The 27,026-nt window shown below is 41.1% G+C and overlaps 1 protein-coding gene across 8 annotated transcripts in view; it reads left to right on the top strand.

Annotated features, from left to right (window-relative positions):
* The window catches only part of LOC102445731 (acyl-coenzyme A synthetase ACSM3, mitochondrial-like), a 44,137-nt gene extending 17,690 nt beyond the window's left edge, over positions 1 to 26,447 (top strand). For 3 of the 8 annotated variants that reach the window (XM_075899415.1, XM_075899416.1, XM_014573668.3), the window contains exons 2-15: positions 2,551 to 2,705; positions 3,773 to 4,049; positions 10,229 to 10,442; positions 14,061 to 14,268; positions 14,840 to 14,983; positions 16,083 to 16,239; positions 18,629 to 18,708; positions 18,932 to 19,055; positions 21,069 to 21,149; positions 21,578 to 21,679; positions 23,279 to 23,406; positions 23,494 to 23,593; positions 24,533 to 24,652; positions 25,308 to 26,447. In XM_075899415.1, the coding sequence (XP_075755530.1) occupies positions 3,852 to 4,049; positions 10,229 to 10,442; positions 14,061 to 14,268; positions 14,840 to 14,983; positions 16,083 to 16,239; positions 18,629 to 18,708; positions 18,932 to 19,055; positions 21,069 to 21,149; positions 21,578 to 21,679; positions 23,279 to 23,406; positions 23,494 to 23,593; positions 24,533 to 24,652; positions 25,308 to 25,394 (1,743 nt within the window). In that variant the 5' untranslated portion in view covers positions 2,551 to 2,705; positions 3,773 to 3,851 and the 3' untranslated portion in view covers positions 25,395 to 26,447. Of the gene's footprint in view, positions 1 to 2,078; positions 2,302 to 2,550; positions 2,706 to 3,103; positions 3,169 to 3,493; positions 3,666 to 3,772; positions 4,050 to 5,691; positions 5,916 to 10,228; positions 10,443 to 14,060; positions 14,269 to 14,839; positions 14,984 to 16,082; positions 16,240 to 18,628; positions 18,709 to 18,931; positions 19,056 to 21,068; positions 21,150 to 21,577; positions 21,680 to 23,278; positions 23,407 to 23,493; positions 23,594 to 24,532; positions 24,653 to 25,307 lie in introns of those variants that run through there. The other 5 variants (XM_025184695.2, XM_075899417.1, XM_075899418.1 and 2 more) reach the window with 5 other exon arrangements.
* The last annotated feature ends 579 nt before the right edge of the window (positions 26,448 to 27,026 follow it).

A 27,026-nucleotide genomic window follows, 5' to 3' on the forward strand; every position in this document is an offset into this window, starting at 1 on the left:
CCGGGCTTGTAAATTTCAAAAAATGGCGCCCGGCCAGGAAGATGCAAATCAAGCGCGGGATATTTAAATCTCGAGCTTGATTTGCAATTCCGAATGCCTACATTTGCAGCCCTATTCCGAAATAGGCTACAAGTGTTCACATACCCGTATAGATTTAAGGTACATTTCCCACTCTTGAAAAAGAGCTTTGTGTGAGCTGAAAATCTTGTCTCTGTCACCAATAGAAGTTGGTCCAATAAAAAATACTACCTCACCACCTTGTCTCTTTAAGGGCATGTCTATATTAGGAAAATTATTTTGAAATAATAACTCCCCATCTTCATCAGCAACCTCCAGCGCAAGGCCAACCAGGCCACCAAGCTCTTCAAGGGAGACCCCGAAGGAATTTGTCTGGGGGGGCTGGCCTGCAGATACTGGCCCCTGGACAGCGGGGGTGGGGCGAGGCGGGGATGCCCAGGGATGTGGGTCGAGAGTGAGGGGCCAGTGTATTCAAAGTAGGAATAAGAGATCCTCCGGAAAAGGGCTTTTTTCTGGAGGATCGGGGCCAGTGTAGACACTCTTTTCCGGCTTTTCTAAAAGCCGGAAAAAAGCGGCGGACATTTTTATTTAAATGCCGCGGGGGATATTTAAATCCCCTGCAGATTTCCCTATTACGACCTGTAAAATTAGCATGCCCCTTTCGGAAAAGGGGCCAGTGTAGACATAGCCTAAGTGGGACATCTTGGAAAGGAGATCTGCTTCTACTAATATGATGGTATGGTTCTGGGATTTAGGGAGCTCTATAATAAAATCCATAGATAGAGATTCCTAGGCTTGTGAAGGAGTAGATAGAGAGACCAGGGGATCCAGGAGGCTAGCATGCTTCATACAGCAATATACTTTGCATGAATCCATGTACGGTCTCATAGAGGCATGCAGTTGGAGCCGCCAGAAATGTTATGTGATAAGTTTCATAAGCGTACGAAATCCAAACTGTTGGGCCAAAAGGTGAGTCATAGTCAGAGAACTGAAAGGCAGAGTGGGCCTTCACATGCATTAACACAGCCTTGGAACAGAAGTAGCCCATTCTTAACAGAAAAATCTGGGTTGGGTTCAGTTGGGAGACATCTGTTTAGTCACCAGTTTTAGTTGCTCGACAGGGAGGATTTTGTAAGAGCTAACAGGTCCATGTTTATTAATACATTGTCAAAGTGGTGGGGCTTCAGTATGGTGGAGGGTTCTGGTAGCACTCCCCCTTTTGCAAGACTGCATTGTGTTTGCTTTTCTGGCCTCCGGGTGGGTAATGGAACTCAAAGCATAAACCGGGACCATTGATTATAGTGCTGGTTGAGACTTTTGCACATTGCTGGTGTTGAGAGTTTTTGTGGTTGGTGAATACTTGAATGGTAAAACAAGCACCCTCCAAGTTGTGACACCACTCCTCAAGATAACTATGATGACTAGCAACTCTTTTTCATAGATTTTGTAGTTCTGCTCCATAAGACTTAGCTTTCTGAAGTAGAAGTAGCTATCTCTTATGGACAGAGAATGCTTAGTAACGTCTGTAGTTGTGACAGTACTGACCCACTGCCATAATTGGAAGCATCTACCTCAGCAACAAATGGCTTGGATAGATCCTGGTGTTTCAATATATATGAAGTTCTTCTTAAATTGCTCTTAAGTCCCATATCCAGGTCATATTCAGCTACAACCTCTCCAGTGGGACTAGACAGGGTATTTTCCCAGCACTGTAGCAAGTCTGGGTTTGTGGGGCATCCAAAGGTGGAACAGCCACCTTCTCTGCAATACATGCAAAAGCTGTTTCAGTGCCAATATTCCATCTCTCAGAAGATCTAGTACTCTGGTCCTGACCATCTGCATGGGCTCAGGTTCTGAACTAAGCAAAGGGTATATACATGAAACTCCAAGGCTCCAAGCAAAGGGTATATAAGAGCTGCAGTACTTAACACTAGGCCAGGAATGGGTAGCAGCCTGTTTTCTTTCCAGGAAATGCTCAGCTTCTCAATTCTAATGCAGATTTAATGTAGGATAATGCAACTTTGTGAGGAAGTCAGCCTAAGCTAGCTCACCCTTTACAGCGACAATCTATCCTGACAAACGGCAGACTTCAGCCACGTTGTTCTAGGCTGAATCAGCAGCCAAGTGTCATAAGAGGACTATATACGTGCAGCTGGATCATGAGCCCCGTATGAGGAAGTGTACAGCTGCTTCAGCAATATGAGTTCAGTTTGGTTCACTGAATATGAATGAGGATGAACAAATTCCTCAAAGTGGCTCAGCATCAGGTCATCCCATTCCAGGGTAGGTAAGGCCCTTCTAATCTTCTCCTGACACTAGATTAATAACCACCCCTCCCCCCCCCCTTCATATGGGTTCAAGGATGACCTTATCAGGAACTGTAAATAATGTTTTAATCTTCTTTAGAACATTGAGAAACACCTGTTTACCTATTTAAAAACAACATTTGCAACCGATGTTATCTTTGCAAATAAAGTATTTGTTTCAAAATGAAAATTAATATTTACTTCTGTATTCTAAAACTTTTAATAGATCCATAGGTGAAGTATCCACATAGTCTTGCTGTTCTTCTCAGTGCGTTACATTTCAATCTGTGGAAAGTGAGTAACTGGCAAATGATCTGCAAATTCAGCATCTTTCCTAAACTCCAGAAAATTAGAAAAAATATATTACAAAACTGGATATAGGTGAGTTTTTGTTTGCTTGCTTGATTTTTTTATTTGTTTATTAAATAATTTTTATTTTAAAATAATTGAATCGAAACATGGGACATATAAAATATCCTGTTTGAGCCTAACTAGTTCACCTATAAAAATAATTTTAATAAAGACATATTAATCTTACAATGTGGGAAAACTATAAGAAAACCCATATTAGCAGAATTTCAATGAGATGTGCCACTGGAAGAGACACAGTTGGGGATGGAAACACCTGGTTTATCAAATTTAGACCTCACCTGTAACTATGGGTTCTAGATTTAGAACAAAAGTTGAAACTCTAGCATCTGAGTTTCTTTTGGCACTAGCAGAACAAATTCCAGGCTGCTATATATTTTCTATTTCATTCTGCTATAATCCTAGATGCAGAGAAAGAATAACCTTCAAAGAAGAGTAGCTGATTATATATATCATAGACAGTGATAGTTAGAAAGTAATGTATTTAAAATCTAAATGTACTAAATGAGCAAGAAGAATTGTTTAACATGACTGTTATCCACAATACTTGTGTTATCAAAAAGCTATTTTTGGTGCAAATCCTTCCCCTGCCTTATAGATGTTCTGCAGAAGAACTTGACACTTAAAATATATGGCGTAAAGAAAGGGGATTTGATGAACCCATACAGGGGTGCTTAGCCCCTGTTCACTGTGGTTTCCTGTTTTTCAAGGTGACTTTGTCCACTGACACTTCAAAATAACTTTATAAGTGAGGCTGTGAATATGCCCTTTTATAAATTTGTAAATACTGATATTGAGGTGACATTGAGATCTAAAGGACAAGCCATCCCTGAGTCTGCAGCAGTGAGAAAGAGTTTTCCTGCCACTCCACCACCTGGAGGTGAATACCATCTTTGGAAGCCCTAGAGGGCCCAGCCTAGCTGACCAGGCTTTCCTCTGGGGCCAGGATTTGTGTCTGTGGGAAATATCATGGTATTAAGCACAATTCTTCTCCTACTTCTGCCCTGTACTCCCGTGAGACAAAGATCAGACTATTGACCTAGATCTTGTAATTGATTATTCAAATAATTTCATTGCAGGTCAAAAAGCCCTTCAAAGAATATTCTACTGAGATGTTTATATAATCTGAACAAAGAAATCTGACAAGGTTTTTGGGCCATGACGTTTTTACTTAAACGCCAGATTTTTAATTCTATTTTGACACCCAAGTCATTGTGTAGATTCTTCAGCAAACATTGCCGAGGATTTGCCCCTCAAAATATCTCTGGCTATGAATCACCAAACGTCTATAAAGAATTGCCCGAGCACTTTAATTTTGCAAGTGATGTTCTGGACAAATGGAGTCAAATGGAAAAGGTAACATGTTTGGTCTCCTTAGTTCTGATGTTTTCTTTCATTTCTGTCTGGTGTTATATCATTAGTTATAAAACATGTGATATCAGTGTATAGGAAGAGATGATCCTTTCATACTTTCCTTCTGTATGATACTTTCAAGGGTGTCATGTAAATAAGGGCACGTCTACACTGCAACGTTATTTCAAGTAGCTAATGTTATTTTGAAATAATAAGGTGAGAGTCTACACAGCAAGCCCATTATTTCGAAATATCATCGAAATAAGCTTCTTGTTCCAGAATCTGTAAACCTCATTTCATGAGGAATAATGCCTGTTTTGAAAGATCTATTTTCAAAATAAGTGGTCTCCGGGGCTTCTCACAGTTTCCCTGGGGCCACTCTGTCCACGCTCATCAGAATTCTATAGTTCCTCTTCCCCTGGAGCCCTTAAAGCTGAAGCCACAGGGAAAAAGCTTGTGGCACAAGGAAAGCTCTACTAGCCCTGTGCCACGCAGCAGCAGCCTTGACTGCTTTTGCTGCCATCATGAGCAACGCCCATGCTCTCACTGCCCGCCATGGCTGCAAGTGAGCCGGAAATCAGCTCCCAAGCCCCTGCCCGGAAAGAGGAGGTCCCCTTCCTGGTCTGGTGTGGAGATCCTGGATCTCATTGAGGTCTGGGGAGAGGAGGCAAACCTTCAAGATCTGCACACCAGATGTAGGAATGCAGACATTTACAGCCGAATGACTGACACTCTGGGCCAGAAGGGACACATGCACCCAGAAGCAGGTGCGCATGAAGGTGAAAGAGCAAAGACAGGCCTACATGAAAGCCTGGGAGCACAGTTCCTGCTGAAGGACGGAACCCCAGACCTGCCCCTATTTTGACCAGCTCTACTGCATCCTGGGAGAGAGGTCAGCAATGTTCCCTCTATGTTTTTCCATCTGTGTGCAGAATAAATTTTGTTATGCACACCAAGGCATGTACAGAGGTGCACTACCAATAAAACACATGTTGCTGGCTGTGATCAGCTATGGGCACTTACACCATGCCTGCCAACCAGGAGGTCATCCTGGCCCTGAAGCCAGCAACCCCCTCTCGGGATGTCACCCAGGAATCGGATGAAGCCGAGGAAGGCCCATCAGGTGAGTTCCATGACTTTTCCTGAACACACATGAGGGGAGGTAGGGAGCAGTGAGGGTCTGCATGCTCCTTGCCCAGCCTTCTCGGCCTGGGATTGCACAGCAGCCTGTGCACGTGGGTGCACATGGAGCGCTAGTCCAGAGCACACAGCCGCAATGAGGCAGCCACTCGGGAATCTTTAATTCACAGGCTAAGTCTACACTGCACATTGTTGTGCAAGAAGATATGCAAATAAAGTACGGCGATGAATATCACCGTGCCACATTTGCATACCTAATGAGCTGCCATTTTGCAGAAGGGGCTTTTGCGCAAGAAGGAGCTGTCTACACTGCTCCTTCTTGCACAAAACAACCCTCTTGCGCAGGACCCATTCTGCGCTTATTTTCAGAAAGAACGGCTCCTGCGCAAGAGGGTTTTTTGCACAAGAAGGAGCAGTGTAGATAACTCCTTCTTGCACAAAAGCCCCTGCCACAAAAATGGCAGCTCATTAGGTATGCAAATGAGGTGTGGCAATATTCATCGCCTTGCCTCATTTGCATATCTTGTGCAACAATGCGCAGTGTAGTCGCAGCCACAGGGTTTCTGGCGAGGCGTGTCTTACTCCCAACTCTGTGGTGGGACACCTTACACCACAAACCACCACTAGGGAGGATGGGGTCATTGACACACACATAGCAGTGCCTGGGAGCAGCCCCATCCTCTTCCACTCTGACAGCTCCCAGACACAATGCTCCACTTTCTGCCACTGGTGAGTGCAAGGGGGTGGTTCCATCCCTTTCTCCTTGCCCCTTCCCTGCAAATGACATGGGTGGAACTGGGGAAGCAGAGCAGACCGGGACTGGATTGCTCTGCTTCCTGCTACTGCCAGTGAGTGCAGGGGTGGCCCGATCCCTGCTGCCATGGCTAACACTGAAGTTAAAATCCCCAACTAGTCACAGACTGTGCTTCTCATCCCCTACACTGGTTACAAAAAAGCAAAAAAGAAATCACACAGCCCACTTTATTGCCGGCCAGTTCTCTGGCTCCCATCAGCATGTAGGTCCAGTACAGTGAGAAGTTATTTTAAAAGTTTACTCACATGTTCAAAATGTTGTTCTGACCCTAAAGGGCCTGCCTCCATACCAAGTCAGTTCAGATTTGGCTCTTTTCTTACCCATAATACCACACTGACAGCCAGTCCTTTAGTACAGGGGTGGCCAACCCATTTAACAAACAGAGCCAAAACAGCGGCAGAAAAAATGCAAAGAGCCGTACTAGAATTGTCAAGCAAAAAAACCTCTCCAAAGAATAGAATTGTCGAGCAAAAACAAAACAATTTTTTTTTTAATTTTAAAAAGGAGGCTGCCCCTTTAAGACAGCCACCATCTTGGGCACCATTTTTTAAAACCCCGTAGTTCTGACCCGGTAAGCACAGGAAAGCCGAGGGCCAGCAGGGAGTTGGGGGAGGGGGGCAAGTCAGCAGGGGGGCACAGGAGCAGCTTCGCGAGTCACACTTTTGGGGTGCAAGAGCTTCATGTGGCTCGTGAGCCGCGGGTTGGCCATGGCTGCTTTAGTATCTATAACAAAAGGTTTTATTAAGATAAAAAAAGAACAAAAAGAGAGAGTTAAATAGTAAAGCTGTCACATGCATACATAGACTTCAGAGTCCATAACAATTGATGAGTTTGTTGGCTTGAAGTTGAAAGTTCCTTTGGAACACATGTACAGCTTGGACAGTTCATTCAGTCCTTTTTTTCAGAGGTTTATTTGTAGAACGATTACTCCAGAGATAAAAGGCAGGAAGGAAGACCAACAACAGAAGAGGCAGCTGCCTTTTATAGTCTTTTGCCAGGTAGCTTGTGCTTCCTTTGTTTCAAATACAAGGTGCCAAGCACATGGCTTGAAAGCCTCTGTACATAGGCCTCCCCCTGCATGCTATACTATATCAAAGTGTATCCCTTACTTTCTCTCAATGGGTGATTTGAATAGCTCAGTGGTCCCCAACCATTTGGAACTGCCGGGTGCCAGGGGGCGGGGACAGTCACACACCCGGGGGCGGGGCTGCGCATACGCCACACCCCCATGAGCCATGTGCCTAGGGCCAGCAAACCCATGCACCGCGTGGCCATGGGTGGGGCCACCCATTCTCCACAAGCCTGGAGCCGGCGCCCTCCAGAGCCACGTGCCCAGGGCCAGCACCCCCCCATAGCCGTGCGCCTGGGGGTGAGGTGGCCAATTTGCCACGTGCCTGGGGCCAGGGTGGCCAATTCGCCGCGTGCCCGGGGCCAGCACTCCTCATGTGCCATGCGCCCGGGGCTGGCGTCGCGTATGCGCAGCGCACCTGGGGCCGGCACTGCGCATGCACCACGCACCCGGGGCGGGGCCAGCCCCGAGCACTTGGCAGGCGCACACATATGCCCCCGCGGGCACCATGGCACCTGAGGGCACCATGTTGGGGACCACTGGTATAGCTGATGGTCCTTACTGGGCCATCAAACAAACTAGGAAGTGCTGAAACTGTCTGTAGACATCAGCTAGAAGCATAGCCTAAGTTTTGAAATATAGACATACGTACATTTCTATAACTCAGAATGCTAGAGTGCTACAAGATAAACAAGATTATCATATTTGGCAAATTATAACATTTTTGCTGAAATCTTGCATGGCATATCTGGCACAACTCATTGCCAATTTACAATATTGGTATTCATAATATCCTAAAGTGTCCCCCAGATCCACACATCACATTTACATTTATGTGTGCGAGTCTTTGTAGGATCAGGGCATAAGTAGAAAAGACTGAGAAAGGAAATATTATTTTACTGATAGGGAACTAAGGCAGAGAGGCTATGTCTACACTGACACCAGAGGTAACCCGAAATAGCTATCCCATATATTATAGCAAGCCCATTATTTTGAAATATAACAGTCTTGCTATTCTGATGTCCAGTAAACATCATTCCACAAGGAGTAAGGGATGTTTCGGAATAGCGGGTTATTTCAAAATTTAAATAAGCAATTTCGAAATTGACTCAAAATAAGCGGGGCAATTTGCATAGCTCAAATTGTGTAGCTTATTTCAAGCTTTGGGTGCAGTGTAGACACATTGGCTGTGTCTACACTGGCAAGTTATTCCGGAAAATCAGCCGCTTTTCCGGAAAAACTTGCCAGCTGTCTACACTGGCCGCTTGAATTTCCGGAAAAGCGCTGATGATCTAATGTAAAATCATCAGTGCTTTTCCGGAAAAACTATCCTGCTCCCATTCGGGCAAAAGTCTTTTTCTGGAAAACTGTTCCGGAAAAGGGCCAGTGTAGACATCACAGTAGTGTTTTCCTCAAAAAAGCCCCGATCGCAAAAATGACGATCGGGGCTTTTTTGCGAAAAAGCACGTCTAGATTGGCCACGGATGCTTTTCCGGAAAAAGTGCTTTTCCGGAAAAGCGTCCTGCCAATCTAGACGCTCTTTTCCAAAAATGCTTTTAACGGAAAACTTTTCTGTTAAAAGCATTTCCAGAAAATCATGCCAGTGTAGACGTAGCCATCCAGAGAGATTAAATGACTTGCCCAACATCATAATAGAAGTTAGTTGCAAAGCTGGGGAAAAAAGCCTACATTATCTCCTTAATCCCAGTCCTGTGACTTAACCTCAAGCCCAGCCTTCTGCTCCTGAGTCCTACTTCAGGAAAGCATTTTTATCTAGATAAACTCTGAAATCCTAGTTAAGTCAAATGGCTGAAAATTAAGCATGAATTTAAAAACTTTCCTGAACTCCTGCCTAACCTCAATTCTATAGATACTGACACACACACTTAACTTCACAAACAGTACGTAGTGAAAGCAGTGGGACGATCGTATTCTTAATTATGCACATGTTAGTTGTGCTTTTCAGGATCACAGATGATAATTGGAATCAAGCATTCAGAAAATGTCTAAATTCAGTATTTTTATCAGGGGATAATGATAATTAAGGAGAAGTAATCTATTTTGCATAAAAATAGTTACAAAGGAAACTTAGGTTTAAAAATGTCAAAAGAATAAATAATTGTATGTTTTAAATAAGAGGGGCTAAGACCATCAGAATTAATGTTAGAGACTTCTATGCTCTCACTAAGCCTTATCCTGCAGCCATTGACATTCTTATCTTAACAGGGAGATCATGATTGGACCTGCTGTATATTTTCACCTGAATATGTTACTTGTAATGGTCTGTTGCTTAAAAAATGCTTGTATTTCTCATTAACTTCTCTGTGCATGAATTTCAGTTTCATATGATGATCGATTCTTGTTCACCAAGTGGGCTCATTGCACTGAGGTGCTGAGTACAGTAGTTCTAAGTTCTACTGCAATAGAAGTAACAATCATGTACATCGTCCTCATTATAGGGTACGTCTAGACTGGCAGGTTTTTCCAGAATACTTCCAGTATCCCGGGAAAACTCCACCGCATCGAGAGAACGCATTTGCTCTTCCACTTTTTTTTGCAGAAGAACGAAAGCGCTCTTTCAGGGAGTCTAGACGGGACCAAATGGCAGAAGAGCCTCTTCCAGAAAAGCAATTGGAAAAAATTACGCAAATTGCAGAGTGCAATTTGCGGAGCTTTTTCTGATAAAAGAGTGTAGTTTACACCTAATCTATGTGTTCTGGGCCATGTTTACAGGAAGCAGAATAAGGACCTTGTACAGTTGGAATTATGCAATAACATAAATAGCTTGACAGATCTTTTCCAATACCATGACTATGATCTATAGCAAAACATGTGCAGAGATAAACCCGCCCACAGGTTGACCTAAACCTGCACTTTTCAAATGGTAACAAGGCATCATTATGCATAGCTAGGGCAGCTCAGAAAATGGAAGGCAAATCTTCCAATGCACTTGATTAACAAATACATATTAGATTTGGGTTATAGGCCCACAAGCCTCCAGATACTTATGCACATTCTTACTTGTAAGCACAGGGTTAGGCCTCCTGAAGTCAAAAAGACTGCACCTCTATTTGAAGTTAATCAAATGTGTGTTTGAAGCATTGGAGCTTCTGACTGTTGCATTGTTTATATATTTTCCTAATTTCTTGTCTTTACCAGAATGGAGAGAGAGCTTCCTCCATTCCAGCCCTTTGGTGGGTAGGTGATCAAGGCAATGAGGTGCGGTGGGGTTTTGAGGAGCTGGGATTTCTATCCAGAAAAGCAGCCAACGTACTCTCCGATGCATGTGGTCTGAAAAAGGGAGACAGAGTTATTGTGATGCTACCACGAATACCAGAATTGTGGTTGATAACAGTAGGCTGCATGAGAACAGGTTGGTATAAAGAATAATAGATGACTACATTTATTTGCATTTCAGTAAAGTTACAGATCCCAACTGAAATCCAGACCCCATTAAACTAGGTCCTAGTATTGTAACCGTGTTGGTCCCTGTTGACAAATAGAGCAAAGCAATGTGGGTAAGCATCCCACAGCACAATGTTGTGGGAAGGCAGAGCTGATCCCGGCTCATCTTGGGATTCCCTCTGAGTTTTTCCACAGCATTCTCAGCTGCTGGGAGCATCATAATGAGTAGCTCTGTGAGTGCTCCCCCGCTTCATTAGCATAAAAATGGCTGCCACTTTTTTTCCGCACGGAGCTTTGTTGGAAAAAAGCGCCAGTCTAGAAGCTGATCTTGCAGAAAATAAAGCCTTTTCCGAAAGATCCCTTATCCCTTATTTCATAGAGGGATAAGGGATCTTTTGGAAAAGGCTCTATTTTCCGCAAGATCAGCGTCTAGACTGATGCTTTTTTCCGACAAAGCTCCGGGTGGAAAAAAAGCGGCAGCCATTTTTATGCTAATGAAGCGGGAGAGATTTAAATCCCCGCTTCATTAGCAATTGTGATACGTCTAATTTACATCCCTTTTACAAAAAAGGGATGTAGTCTAGACATAGCCATGGAGGAGAAACCCACCATGGGCCAGGAGCTTATTTACAAAAGAGAGCAAAAAGCATTTTTAAATGCACAAACATCAGATCCCATTTCTCAAACCATAAAACAATAAAACCTAACGGATTTATCTAAACTTTACGCTACTTACAGAAGAGTGAAGAGTCTCTTCTTGGAGGGAGACATTCTGTCTGTCCCCCTCTGTAGATGGAAAGAAACTGCCTAGGATAAAGGAGAGGGAAAACCCAAAATTCCTTTGTCTCAGTTTGAAATTCCTACCTACATTCCTATTGGCTGAATCTACCTGACTTAAGTAAAGTTAACCCCTTAGTTCCCAGGCTGCTAGCTAACCCTCATGATCATGACAGCTGGTGTTTCACTGAACCCATGCATTCTTCTTACTTAGGCTCCCTCACCCTGTCCTACTGCACACACGTACAGTTAGGGAGACATGCAGCTGCAGAATAGTACCGGTACTGAAATTAGTGCTTCATAGAAAGGCTTTTTGCTAGGGAATTGCCCAGCACTCAGTGGTATCTGGAGTGTCTTGCAATGCATATTAATCTATAATGCGTAAGATCATGAAATCTACCCCCTCAGCATCAAAGAAGATATACACAGCTTCCCCCCAGTTATGAAATACACAAAGTAGATTTTAGAATTTAAAAAAACAAGTTTATTAACTACAGAAGTTAGATTTTAAGTGATTATACGGGATAGCACACAGATCAAAGCAGATTACTGAGCAAATAAAGCAAACACATATACTAAGCTTAATACATTAAAGAAATTGGCTTACAAAAATCTCACTCTAAATTTTATTTTAGGTTGCAAAGTTTCTGGTAGACAAACTGCTCTTGCTTGTATCTTAAAACTGAAGGTCTTTCTCATAGGACAGACGCCATTCCCAGCCCAGGCTCATTACTTTCCCTCATACACAACCCTTTGTTTCTTAGGGTATGTCTACACAGTAGCATTATTTTGCAGTAATTGATGTTATTCCAAAATAGCATAGTGTGCATCTACACTACAAGCCTTAATTTTGAAATAATGTGAATCTGGAGGACTTCTTTCTCTGATTCATGGTAGTCCTTCATTTCACAAGGACTAAGGGAAGTTGAAGGAAGAGTTCTTAGATTTTAAATGATTACAAGAAGTGATGCATAAATGTCAGGACTGGTTACAAAAGAAATAAAAATTATACACAACTAACAGTTTACTTAACAAGCTAAGTGAAGTTAAAGGCAAAAAGATTTTGCTTCACCGTGGCTACGTCTAGATTGCAAGCCTCTTTTAAAAGAGGCTTTTTTGAAAGATACTTTTGAAAAAGCCTCTTTCGAAAAAGAGTGTCTAGACTGCAAGCAGTACTTTCAAAAAAGCAAGCCGCTTTTTCGAAAGAGAGCACCCAGGCAGTCTGGATGCTCTCTTTCAAAAAATCCCTGTTTGCATTCAAGAACACTTTTTTTCGAAAGAGCACTTTCAAAAAAAGGCGTTCTTCCTCGTGAAATGAGGAGCACTGCTGTTGAAAGAAACGCCGCGTTCTTTCGATTTAATTTCGAAAGAACGTGGCTGTAGTCTAGACGCAGGTGAAGTTTTTTTGAAAAAAAAGGCTACTTTTTTTCGAAAAAACCCTGCAGTCTAGACACAGCCCAAATGTTTGTAGCAGTCTGTACTGGCTGATATGCTCCTGTTTAGCCAGGATCATCCCTCCCCTAGTTCAATGATGCTTTCTTTGTCTTTCAAGCTTTGTAGCTGCTATGAGTAGAGATGGAGAAGAGAGAGACAGTTTGTGTTTGGGTGTCTTTGTCTCTGAATAACTGGTTTCAGTCTGCTTTTCTGACTCTGGAACATGTTATAGCAATACAAAACAGAAGACTCTTACAACTTTATATTCCATGTCAACATACATATTTTATTAGGTAACTAATGTTGAGTAGATTATCACATTTCAAATGATACCTTACAAGACATACTTTGTACAGAATTTATTACAGTCTTGTAAAATTGCTGAATGTAACAGTATAGTTTGACAGAGTGAGGTAATATTTTTTATTAAACCATCTTCTGCTGGTGAGAGAGACAAGCTTTCAAATTTATTTATAGCTGAAGAAGAGCTCTGTGTAAACTCAAAAGCTTCTCTCTTTTGCCAACAAAAGTTGGTCCAGTACAAGATAATATCTCACCCACCTTGTCTCTCTACAGCAGCAGTGGGGAACCTGCATCCCAGGCCACCACTTCCCACAGCTCCCATTGGCTGGGAATGTTGAACCACGTCAGCTGGGAGCTGCAGGGTTCTGTGCCTGTGGACGCCCAGTAAATAAACCATCTTGCAGCTAACCCTGATGAAGCACATGTTGCCTGTAGGCCAGAAATTCCCCACCCCTATTCTAAAGGAAGGAGTATTATTTCCATTTCACAGGTACAGAGAAATTAAGTGACTTGTCCATGGTCACAATGGGAGTTTCTGGCAGAGCTGGGAATTGAACATAGATCAAAATTAATGACAAAATATTAATAGAAAGGAGTTTATTTTACAGAGGAGGAAGTCGAGGCACATAGTTTAAATGACTTGTGATCCTCATAGGGCCACAAGAGGGGACACTGTAGCTTTAGTATTGGCAGCAAAATAATATATTCTCTCCCAGAAAATACTTCTGCAAAGATTAAAAATGGAAGAACTCAGGGTGAAAGACTGGATTGGGGTTTTTGCTTCAGTGATGCTCTACTTCAGTCTGATGTAGCCTAACTCTACTCCTGGTCATAAGCTACCACTAGGAGTAAGTCTGAAGAGGCACTGGTGTGAGAATTGATTCTCAAAGGCTATGGTAGATAATGGCATCCCAAGGCATACCACAAAAGGGTAAGTACAAGGGGCCAGATGTCCAGCTAATGTAAATTAGCACAACTCTGTTGAGGCCAATGGACTTGCACTAGCTAGACTCTGGCTCAAGTATTTTAATATGTTCAGCTACTTTTAAACTTTTGTTTGTTGCACCTCTAGGAATTATCTATATTCCAGCAACAATTATGCTGACAGCTAATGACATTTTCTATAGACTTCAAGCTTCTAAGGCCAAATGCATCATTACCAATGATACACTGGCACCTGCAGTGGACTCAATTGTGTCCAAATGCGAGTTTCTAAAAACCAGGCTAATAGTATCCGAAGGAAGCCGGGATGGGTGGCTGGATTTCAAGAAACTATTCAAGTGAGTATGTCTTACCTCAGTGAGCTAATCATCCGGATGGACATTTGGGCATGTCCAGCTTTGTATTAAACCTTTTCTCATTTAAAAAACAGTTTCAGAACTCAGGTAATTCTTATCTTGCATGTGTTTTTGAGAGCCATTTCTGCCCTCATTTACCTGACAATTCTGCATTCTAAGACATAATACAAATTAAAAAATTAAGAAGTATGGAAAAGATTAATGATAACACAACAGGGTCATTCTGCTGAAGGAGTGTGCTGAACTCTAGTTCCAGATATACACAGACACAGCAGCACCACTGAGGTCAACAGAAATCTTTCCATTGATTTCAGTGAGCACTGGATCAGGCCCTTAGTGCTCATCGAATGTAAAGGGTGTTTTGTATGTGTTTCTGGAGTCAGAATTGATCTAATAAATCTTATTGGTCAGTGATAATTGAGAATGAGAGCATAGGCAGTTTAATTTGGGAAGAGAAAAGAATGCCTGCACTAGAGTGCAAACTAAATAGGAACTGAAGTTTCCTTTGTTGAAAACTTATCCACTCTTATGTCCTTTCATCTTTATTTTGAAGAGATGCACATGATGATCATGACACCATTAAGACAAAGAGTCAAGAACCAATGACTATCTACTTTACCAGTGGAACTACAGGTTACCCCAAAATGGTGGAACATTCTCACAGTAGTTTTGGTATTGGAATGACCTCAACTGGAAGGTATCTACTGAAAATACTTTGTTGCTCTAATAACCCATGGTCACAAAATGAATATATAAAAAGTCCTGAATATATGGTTATTCATACCAGGAATAGATTATTTGTAGAGATGATAAAGCCACAGAATTTCTATCCTGTGGGAAATTCTGATATTTTGACATTTCCTGTTGAATTGGATGAAAAGTCATAATATCCAAACATTTTGTGGGGCAAAGTTACAAAATAATTTGATTTGACAAATTCTCAGTGTTCCATATTTTCACATTTTCAATTAAAAAAAAAAGTTTCAAGCTGGTCAAATCAAAATAATTCACCTTGGATGGCATTACGCCCTCCATCTGCTTTAAACACTAGAGTTCCACATGGGAATTGTAGTTTCAGGTCCCTTATATCCTCATTCTTCCCTTGATGGACATATTCTGTGAAGCAAGTGGGTCTGGCCCACGAAAGCTCATCATCTAATAAACCATCTTGTTAGTCTTCAAAGTGCTACATTGTCCTGCATTTTGCTTCAACTACCCCAGACTAATACGGCTACATTTCTATCAATATTCTGTGACACACCACAGTCCCTTCATGTGGCTGATATGCTACAGCATATCATGGGATTCCCAAATATTTTTTTCCTGATGGAAAATTCAGCCAAAATTAATTCTGCCAAAACGTATCCATACAGAATTTTTTATTTTGATTAAACTTTTTTCTGATAGGCAATGTTTCATTCAAAAAATTTTGACCAGCCCTACTTATTCACTATTTAATATGTCTAGTTACTTTTTAAACAGGAGGATCAGAAATATCTGTTCTCCTGTCAAGAAGCTGAAACAAAACCATGTGAATTAGGTGAGCAATCACACAAGTATAAAGAATAATTAATAAATTATATAAATAGTTGGGAAACATCTCACAGGAATGGTAGCATTCAACTACTCACAGTATAACTATTACTAAGGAATCCACTTATAGGAATTGGGATTAGTTTATGAACAAAAAAAGAACTATGTTCACAACAAATAATTCATCAGCTCTCCTTTTGTACATTTACTTTGTTTTTCGATTCAATGTTTTTCATTATGATATTTTTTGTCATTATTATCAGGCTTTGGTTGGATTTGAATCCCTCTGATGTCCTATGGGGCCTGTCTGACCCAGGCTGGGTAAAATTTGCCTATAGCTGCTTCTTTTCTACATGGATTCAGGGTGCATGTATCTTTACACGCCATATGCTGCAATTTGAGGCAACAACCGTCCTGGATGTAAGACTAAAAACATCATGATGTGGTTTCAGTCATAACTGATATGTGCAAAGCTGATGATAAAAAAAGAAGAGTATCAGAAATAACTTTTCATAAAAATCATGAGACTATGAGGGAGGCAATGTTCTCTAGTAGTAAGTGTTATCCCTGGTTAGTAGCCTCTTTTGAGACTGCTTCCCTCAAGTGCATCCCTTTCAAGTGACCTTGCAATCCAACTAGTCTCCACAGAGTCTAAGTTTACACTGCTAGTTTGCTGCACTGCAACTTTCTGGCTTAGGGGTGTAAAAAAAACACCCCTTCCTCAGAGGGCAGCAAGTGAGGCGGCCCGTCCATATAGGCAAACTAGGTGGTTGCTTAGGGTGCCAAGTTAAATGGGGTGCCAAATTCAAGGATCTGCCCTTGGGGTTTGGGGGTGTGGGCGCTGATTGCATGGTTCGCCTAGGGTGCCAGTTGCTGGCAGCTAGTCTCGGGCCCCCACTGGTCAGCACTGCAAAGTGCTGGTGTAAACAGACTCCCAGCACTGTTAGCTACTCCCCTTATGGAGGTGGTTTACATAGGTGGTTTCCTGCCATGGCCACACTTTCACTTTAAAGTGCTGCCATGGCTGTGCTTTTATTTTAGAAATATAGATAAATCCTGGGTCGCATCCCCTAACTGTCAGCCATGATGATAGCAAGCCCAATAGACTAGACACCTGCAAGCATTTCCCTTCAGGAGCCTGTGGGTGGTAATTGTATGAAGAAGCAGTTTTTTATATATAGCATAACTTATTTGTCTAAAAGTGCACAGAACTCAGAAAAAATATTTAAAATAACAGAGATCTATGCACATACTATCTTACCTACACTTGGCATTCCCATCAGATCTCTAGAGTGGACATTTATGTTGGTACCTCAAACATTCAGAGAACCAAGTAACAGCCTGCATGTGTGCACTATCTCACTCTCTCTCTTTGTTTGCCTGTCATCTCTCACTAAGGCTACCTGCACACTACGAGTTTTCTTGGCAAACAATATGCTAATGAGGGACTCATTTGCATGTCGTGATCTCATTTGCATATTTTCTGCTGATCCGTTTTTTCACTAGGGGTTTTTGCAAAAAAACAAGCAGTGTGGATGTTTTCTTTTTGCACAAAAATCCCTTTTTCCATAAAATTGGTAAGCCTCGTTTTGGGGGGCATAAGGATCTTGCAGAAAAAGGGGGTTTTGCACAAAAAGAAAACGTCCCCACTGCTTGTTTTGGCGCAAAATCCCCAGCACAAAAACAGATTGGCAGAAAATATGCAAATGAGATCATGACTCATGCAAATGAATCCCTCATTAGCATATTGTTTGCCGAGAAAACTCGTAGTGTAGATGTAGCCTGACTGTCCTGGACAGACTCTCTCACTCAAACCAACCTCTTTTTTTTCCTTTGATTCTAGGCTTATCCTTGGAAATAATAAACCATTCTAGTGTGGGTGGAGTCAGGTATTGGGGTACTCACTAATTAACAGCATCTCTGTTGTATTTTCAAAGGCTCTGATGTGTGCCATTATTTTGACTTTTCTGCCTAGTCCTTCTAAAGAGCTCTTGATACAACTATTTGCCAGGAAAAGGGAATGAGCAACAAAGGAGGGATCACTTGATTACCTGTTCTGTTCATTTCCTCTGGGATACCTGATGTTGGTCACTGTCAAAAGACAGGATACTGGGCTAAATAGACCTTTGATCTTACCCAGTATGGCCATTTTTATGTCCTCAACCCTGTTTCAGGTTCTCATCATAAACAAACACCCAGAAGCATGCACCATATTCACAAAAAATAACACAGCTATTTCCCAGTTCTCTACTTAAGGGCAGTGAACATAGTTCTGCTCTCAGCTCTGTCACTGAGCTTCTAGGTGACCTTAGGAAAGTCACACCATCTCCCTGTCCCACTTTCCCCATCTGTAAAGTAACAATGACTCCTTACCCTCTTTTGTAAAGAGTATTGAGATCTCTGAGTAGGAAGTGCTAGAGAAGTGTTAAGTAGTACAGTTATTATTACTTTCTTGTCTCCTATGCCTATCACTGTGGAGTCTCATTTGTCTGCCACAGATGGAGGAAAATGCTAAAATCCAAAACAAAAGCAAGTTAACTTTCAAATAAGTTTCAAATACAGATAAAAAAAGAAAAGAACAAGAACTCTTCATAGCCATGCCCGACCAAGCCCAAAACATCATTCTAGGCCAGTGCCTTTTTTAGTATAATGTATTTATTTTATGATTTTTTTGTTTATATTGTGATGGTGCCTTGAGCCCAAATCATAGAGCAGTGTGTTTGGAACTGTACAAACAACCACAAGACAAACAACCCTGCTCCGAGACACTAACAGTTAAAAAATAACTTTTCTTTTCTTTCATTTGAAGTGTTTGTCCAGATTTCCTGTAACCTCTTTCTGTGGTACGCCAACAACTTATCGCATGATGGCGCAGCATGATCTTACCAGGTACCTCCAGATTACTTACTAACCATCCCAACTGAGCAATGTTCTGACGGAATCACAGCCCTAGATCTTTCCTTTGCCAGACTTTATTCTATCATAACCTTTCCAAAGGCTGAAATTTTAGTTCTATGCCAGCTGCAGTGAATGAAGCCCAAACCAAATCAAAGTCCCTCTAGTAATGAGCTTTAATCATCCTAATCATTCTTTTAAACAATGATTTATTAAGATACAAATTCAAGAGCCTGAAGCGTTGCCTAAGTGGAGGTGAGCCACTCAGCACTGAAGTGATGGAGAGATGGAAAAAAGAAACAGGGATGGATATCTATGAAGGATACGGCCAGAGTGAAACAGTACGTTTTCATTCACTCACACACCTAATAAGCCTATTTCTACCTCAAATTAATGACATAATTTATCAAATCCTTATAGTAGGTTTTTTACTTTACTTGGGAAAACAGGCCCCAAATTTTCAAATATAGGCAACTAGCATCAGTCCTTATATAGACCTTGAATAAAAGTAATCTGGTTTTCAAAGGTGCTGAGCAGTATTTCCTCTAATTTTTTCCATCCATGTGCAGAATAAATTTTGTTACGTGCATCGAAGCGTGTGCAGATGTACACCACCAGTAGAAACACATGCTGCTGTTGTGGGTACTCTGTTAATCAGCTGGTGGCATTTGAATCTCTCCTGGGTGGCCACCCAAGTGCTCAGCTTACAGGGAACACAGGTGCTGAGCACCCACAGCACCAGTGACTTCATCTAGAGTTTTGGATCTCAGCATTTCTGAAATTCAGACTACGTTTATTAAGGAGGCTAAACATAGATTTAGATGTCTCAGTTTAAACATTTTGGCCTAGGAATTTAATTAGGTGGTATGAGTTCCTTCAGCCAAGTTTTTCAGCAGCAGATATTAATGGGGCCATAAGATATGCAATTAATTCATTAAATATGTTCCAAAAATACAACAAGGCTGCATCTTACCACCGAGTCAAGGTCTGGGAGACAATGTTTTGTGTGTGACATCCACTCAGGAGGGTTTCATATATAAACAAATGCTGATCCTGACAAGGTGAGGCTTCTTCCCCTTACCCACTCCAGGTCCTCTCAGAGGTCCAGAGAGGCCTGGGCCACTTCCAGTTTTTGACACTGATCCAGCAGCGGACACTAGCAGTGGTATGTTTATATCATCAGCTGATCTGAGAGGACACATTCATCACGGTCTAATCTCGTGCCATCAGAATGAATATATTTTTATTAATATTTATATCAGTTAACAAAAAATAAGTCTTTTACCAAATCCACATCTCTTAATTTGCTTACATTTACAGCACTAAGCTGAGAGAGTATGTCACATTTTAGTTCAATAGGGATGTGCATAAAAACAAGTTGTGAAACTTATCAAATGCCAAAAAATTAACAAATGTCTAAATTTGAGGTCCCCTTCGAGCTTGAGGCCCAGGGCCTCCTGCCCCCCTTATGATTGGACCTGCTCCACTCAACAGGTAGAGATGCAGTGACCCAGACCTATGGCCTTGGAGTATGAGGAAGCAGTATAGTGGCACATAGCCTCTGCACTGATGGTCATAGCTTCAAGTATGTATTCCGAGATTCGTGAGTTTCCAGGAATGAGCTCCAGTGAGTTCCCTGTGGTAAACAATCTGATATTCTTAATGGAAGAACCACCTGGAAGTTCCATGGGCCTAATTCTGACCTCACACCATTTTTTATAGTGCTTCATCTCTATTGATATCAATGGAGTCACTTCAGCTCTATGCAGGTTTAAGCAAGAGAACATCTAAGCCCCATCTGTTGAATTGTAGAGCATCATCAACCTCCTTGAAGGAAACATGTGTTCAAAGAAAGATTTGGACTTAAGGAATAAAGTCTCCAGTTTTACATGCTCACAATCATTATAATGTAGCCAACAGCAAATATCACCTACTGAACCAAGTTCTTCTCTTGCACTGATACTTCTCTCACACAGAAATACTCCTTTGTAATTAATGGAGTTAAACTGGTATAAAACAAATGCAAGTAAGAGAATGTTGAGGCCCAAAGGATTTAATCTGTAATTTTTCACTAGTATGGTTGAGAGCAGACTTTATCCCACTGAGCCAGATCTTCAGTATGTGTAAGTCAGGGTAACTCCGTTGACTTATTCGGAGAAGTGTTGATTTACACCAACCAAAGATCAGGCCTATTGAGTTTAAAATCACAATGGAGTCACTTTTCAAATGAACATTGCTACAGAAATTTTACTAGTAAAATAGATCATACAAAAAGTTTTCAGTTATAGCTATTCATATCTAAATAAAACATCAAGCGCTGTATTTTGTGGCACAAATACAATTTTATTTTACAGGTTTTGATATGTTCACTTCACAAAGGGATGAAAATTAAACCTGGTTCTATGGGAAAGGCAACCCCACCTTACGATGTTCAGGTATTTTGATACTTCTGGTCACTATCAATCTGAAGTAAGATAAATGGCATGTCTATACTTACCAGGGAACTGGTACTGCAGCACTCAATCCCCTGGGGGTTGATTGAATGGGTCTAGCGAAGACCTGCTAAATCAATTACCAATCACTCTCTCTTGTTGATTCTGGTACTCCACTAGAACAAGAAATGTTAGGGAAGTTCACAGGAAGGTTTCTTCCATTGACACCCCTACCCCTGCAGTGAAAACCCTGTGGCAATTTGACCTATGGTGTATTAACTCCAGCTATACTATTCAACATTGCCCCTTAGGATACACCTGCCCAAAATTGCCATTCAACACAAGATTCTCTCTCAACATTTAATTCAGTACATTTCTCTGTTTAACAAAAAGGCATTGAATCATTGAGTAGGGTTTTTCTGTCATTCTAGGTAATAGATGAAAATGCTAATGTTCTGCCTCCAGGGAAAGAAGGAGATATTGCCATCAGAATCAAACCAACAAGGCCATTTTGCCTTTTCTCTCACTATGTGGTAAGGGAACTATGAAATTAATCAGCTTTTGATGCCACATCTTAAATATACTGATAACTTTTAAAGTATCTAGCTGTGGGTGTCTATAGCCTTCCAAATATACTAGCTCGTGTCTCATAAACAGGACTTCCACTCAAGCAACAAGTGGCAGAAAGTGTACTGGTTGGGGAAGGTGAAACAGAAAGCATCTAGAATATTCTCTCCACTGGGGAACTAAGGATCCGACTCTACAGCAATCGTACATTGTGATTGTAGCCCCAACAAATGTACCTGAGCTAGCTTTCATAGAGCTTCTCTGGTCCCAGAGCAGTGAAGACAGGGCAGCATGATTTTCTGTGCAGTTTGTACAAACCTGACTTGAACCCTGGGTAATTACTTGAGGGTAGCCAGTGCTGCATTCAGTGCTGACACATCTTCACTCTTTCAGGACCTGAGAATCAGATTAAAGCTATTTTTGGAATGTTGGTTCGAGTTCTGTGGTCACACTCAGTGACTGCATCCTCACCATACCCCAAGAAACCTGTGACTGTGGCCTGGGATGTATTGATCCAACTCAGCCTCAGCTGATAGGGCTTCTGTGGAACACCTGGTGGATTTTTAATATTTCCACCTGCCATGAGATATCCTAGCAGAGGTCACACAGCAGGACGGCTGCCTGCTCTTCCTCCATTGCATGGCCTTGGAGGTGGGGGGAGACAGGCTGGCCCTGGAAAGTGTCAGCAAAAGTGAGTGTGGCCCACAATTCAATATTTTTAATGGATCATTGTAAGGAGATTGATTTCATGAAGTTCACGGTTCCTACCTTCTTTGTCTCCTCTTGCACCCCAATCTTCCAACTTGATTTTCTAATCATGCTATTAAAGAAGGTGGGTTTAAGGGCTAACTTTTCAAAGAAGCAAACAGTGGGAATGTCGACAAAAATATACCTGCAAAAGCTGGCTAAAAGAGAAGATACATACCAGTAAAAATACATACCAGATGTGTTTAACAGACTTTCTTGCAGGTGTGACTTCCACCTTCTGACTAGCCTCATGTAGCCTGGCCCAATAAACTAGGCTTGAAATGGAAACTGACTATGAACACATGCCTGGAAAAGCCTGTGTGCACCCAGCTGGAGCCAAAAGAAATTTGCAAAATGCTACTACTGGCATATGGCAAAGGCAAATCACTTCTGGTTCACAGTCAGTTTGGACAGTATTAAGTCTAAGTGCCAGTACTCCAGCAGCTCAAGTGCAATCATTTGCACAGCTCTAATATGAAATCACAATCTTCGAAATACAGAATATATTAATCAGAGATCAGATCATGCCTGACTTGTATAGGCTACAGCAAGACTGAAAAGTTTCAAATAGCAATTATGAAAGGTTTTGGTTTAAAAAAAATCATCTTGAATAAAGATAAATGAGCTTTCATCAAACCTTTCCAGAGGTGGAGAAATTATGATCGTCTTCTGTTAAGTAACAGTTTATGGTTCAACATCACTGAGGTCCTGATCTATCTCTGTTGAAGTCCATTGGGATTTTTTCCATTGACTTTAGTTGCAGTTGGATTGGGTCCTAAAGGTTCATTACCATTTGTGAGATGTTCTTTTGTTGTCAGGATGATCCAGAGAAAACTGCTGCCTCAGAACGCGGAGATTTTTATCTCACAGGAGACAGGGGCATTGTGGATGAAGATAGATACTTCTGGTTTATTGGAAGAGCTGACGATATCATTTTGTCTTCTGGGTAAATTTTGTTGTTATGGGGTTTCCATTCTAAGTTGACATACAGTGATACAGTTTGCAAATACCACACTCTTCTTTCCTCTTCTAGTTATCGCATTGGACCATATGAAGTAGAATATGCCTTAATGGAGCACCCTGCAGTAGCAGAAGCAGCTGTTGTCAGCAGCCCAGATCCCATCAGAGGAGAGGTAATGAGGTTGATATTAGTGGTTATGCAAAAACGTACTGTACATACTTGTTTAGAAACAAACTGTAGCTCTCAAGAAAATCTAGGAACAGTAAAGCCAGATTTTCAAATGTATTTAACCTCTTAAAAATGCAGAGATGTCAAGTAGGATTTTCGAAATGCCTAAGCAAGTTTGGTGCCTGACTCCCATTGATTTCAAAGGGAATTAGGTGCCTATATAGGTTAGGAGCTTTGAAAATTTGACCCTGTGTACTCGGGCAAACTGACGAGTGTTATTTTGTTTTGATGTTAAAAAATAAATGTATTAATTCTGCTCTCACATACAACTAAGCAATCACATTTTCTTTAGTGAACCCCAGTGATTCCACTGGTACAACTCAGAGCAGACCTACTGACTCACTAATGGGACATTTTGCAAAACAGGCCCTCAGTTGAAAACTTTGCTTGATGTTTATGCATAAGAACATACTTATGTACATATAGATCTCCATCCTCAGGCGTACTGCAGATAAACTAGCCTGCAGCATAACTAAAACTAGTCTCAGGACTGCTCTAAGTGCTACTAACTTGAAACAGTGCCCTAGACAGAGCTATTGTGCTAGGTAGGAACCACAGAAAAGCAGTGTACTCAAGCCACACCCCTCCTACCTCCAACTCCTGTGCTTGGTGTTAAGTGGATAAGGTAACGGGAAGGCATAGTTGATTGTATACTATTTGAAGATTCTCACACGTTGGGTGAATCCTCAGATGCCTGCCTGGGGCAGTTCTAAGGCCCTGAATGGCACAAAGAGGCTTGCTGTCTGCCAGCATTTCTAGTCCATAATCTTACACTCCCTCTCTCCTGAGAGCAAGCTTCATGTTGCAAATTATATTTTTCAGTTTGATCATTGCAAATGTGATTGAATATTTGGTGTTGCTTGTATCTCACTGTGTCTTGCAGTTAGTGAAAGCCTTTGTTATTCTGTCTCCTGATTTTGCATCACATGATCCAAAAGAATTAACTAAGGAGCTTCAAAATCATGTCAAAAAAATTACTGCACCATACAAGTATCCCAGAAAGGCAAGTACCTCCTGTGCTGAATGTAAGGGTAACTAGCAACAATGCACCCCAAAATTAAAACTGATCTGATCAAAATTAGAGATCAGATTAGAAACATAAACAGATTTTGCTTTTTAGTAAATACATGTTTTCCTCTGTTTTTCTTATGCTATCTCCCTACGTTTAATCAGGTCTTCAAAGTAACTTTGAAACATAGGACCAGATCTTTGTAGCTCTGTTGAAATCTATGAAATTATGGCGATCTAGCCTATTATGGAGGTGGAGTTCTGGCATATTACGTGTTTTTATTTTGAATAGTAGAGACAAATATTTCTCAGATTTCAGCAAAACTATTCATGGGAGAATAAATTAGCTGCATTCATCACTTAATTACATTTTATATATGATCCTGAAGTACTACGGGACAGAAAAATTTGTACCAGCAGTTCCCTTTGTAAGATCAGGGCTGTAATGGAAAACCTCTCATATATTCTAGTAGTATGCAAAAAAGAAATCTAGTTCATTCTTTTATGAATGCTGGTGGCCCTTCTCCATGGTTTATCTTCAAAGAATCCCTAATCTTTTCAATAAAAGATCTGTTCCAAAAAGCAAGATAGCACTAAATCAGAATTAATTTGCTATTTTTTCATTATTATTTTTATTTTTTATAAATTAGGTGGAATTTGTTCAACAACTACCGAAGACAATCTCTGGAAAAGTCCAAAGGAAGAAATTAAGACAGAAAGAGTGGGAGAGCACTTAGCTTTGTTGTGGAGTTAAGAACACAACTTTCATTTATGTTATAATCATCAGTTGTCTCTTCAGGCTATGACCTCTTCTCTTTTGACATCGTAAGGAAGTAGTATAAGGAGCTAGATAGTATTTGTAATGAGGAATAGACATTGTCACTGTTTGCTATAACTTGCAACGTTCTGAGGCCTTAGGATGGTTTTGAAACTCAATGAATCTTCTTCTCCTACCATTTACACTGGTGTAAATCAAGAGAAACATCATTGAAGGCAACACTGTGAGAGGAGAATCAGATCCTAAACACTTTCTGTTTGATTATTTTTCATCTATGCCTTATCATTCCATAGTAATAGAGATGTAGTTGTGTTAGTCTAGTCTAGCTGAAACAAAAAACAGGACTATGTAGCACTTTAAAGACTAACAAGATGGTTTATTAGGTGATGAACTTTCGTGGGCCAGACCCACTTCCTCAAAAGCTCATCACCTAATAAATCATCTTGTTAGTCTTTAAAGTGCTACATAGTCCTGGTTTTTTGTTTTATTGTTCCATACTGAATGTTATACTGCTAGCACATATGTGTCAAATTTTGGTTTGTGCAAATATTGCGTAATTATTTTTAATGGTCAAATTAGCAGTATAGAATACTGGGTGACTTTTTCAGGGGGTAAATATTGCTAAATTGTTTTCTACCAGCCACCATCATTTGTACTTGGTTTTTGTTTTTGTTTTAATAAAAGATGTCCTGGGTTATGAAATTATACTAGGTCACAAAATTGTTGCTGTACAAACAGATTTTCCTCTCTAGTATTCAAGCAATGATCTACATCAGAGTCTTCTCTGAACATAATTAGGAATCTGGGCCCAGTGCTTGAAGCCATTATTACTATTCTATTGAGTTCCACCGAAGTAAGCACTGCTATTGTTTGCAGCATCAGGTCTTCCGGCTTCCCTGACATTGTACAAATATTTCCCTTTGAGGAAAGAGTTATTTGTGCTCTGCAGGAGGGATACTGACTCCAGGATTGCACAGAACTGTATATTAGGAATAAATGCACGTGCAGAAGACACTGTGATTTGCTTTTTATTCCTCTTTTTTAAAAAACATGAAAGGCAACTAGGCTTTGTGGATAAAGCTCATGACATTTAAAGGTAACAGTAGTAAACCAGCATGTAGGAGAAAAGTGTTATTTTCTCTCAGAATCTCTGAAGCTGTTGTGAATTCACTACAATGTGGCACTTATAAGCACATCTGTTGTAGTGCTACAGACCTGGGGAAATAGCAAACATTTTATGTAAAGCTGTTGATTACCTTTCAATAGAATTAATTCAGTTACTAGTTGGCAAACAAACACAGGTCCCAGTGGAGTCTGTGCCAAGAGGTTTTCTGCAGGTGGGTCTAACCACTTACACAGCTCCTCAAGCTTTTGAATGTATATTGTTTTGCTTTACAATTCCTATATACTTAATTACCACCTAATGGAATACAAAGGACTATTCTTCCCTCACTATACCAGTGTTAAACTTAAAAAAACAACAAATAGTCTTTAAAGTGCTACCAGACTAACAAAACATGTATGGCAGTGGTCCCCAATGCGATGCCCGCGGGCGCCATTGCTCCTGCTAGGGCATTTATGTGCACCCGCC

This window comes from Pelodiscus sinensis, chromosome 16 (genome assembly GCF_049634645.1).
Source record: "Pelodiscus sinensis isolate JC-2024 chromosome 16, ASM4963464v1, whole genome shotgun sequence".
In the NCBI taxonomy this organism is placed as follows: domain Eukaryota; kingdom Metazoa; phylum Chordata; order Testudines; family Trionychidae; genus Pelodiscus; species Pelodiscus sinensis.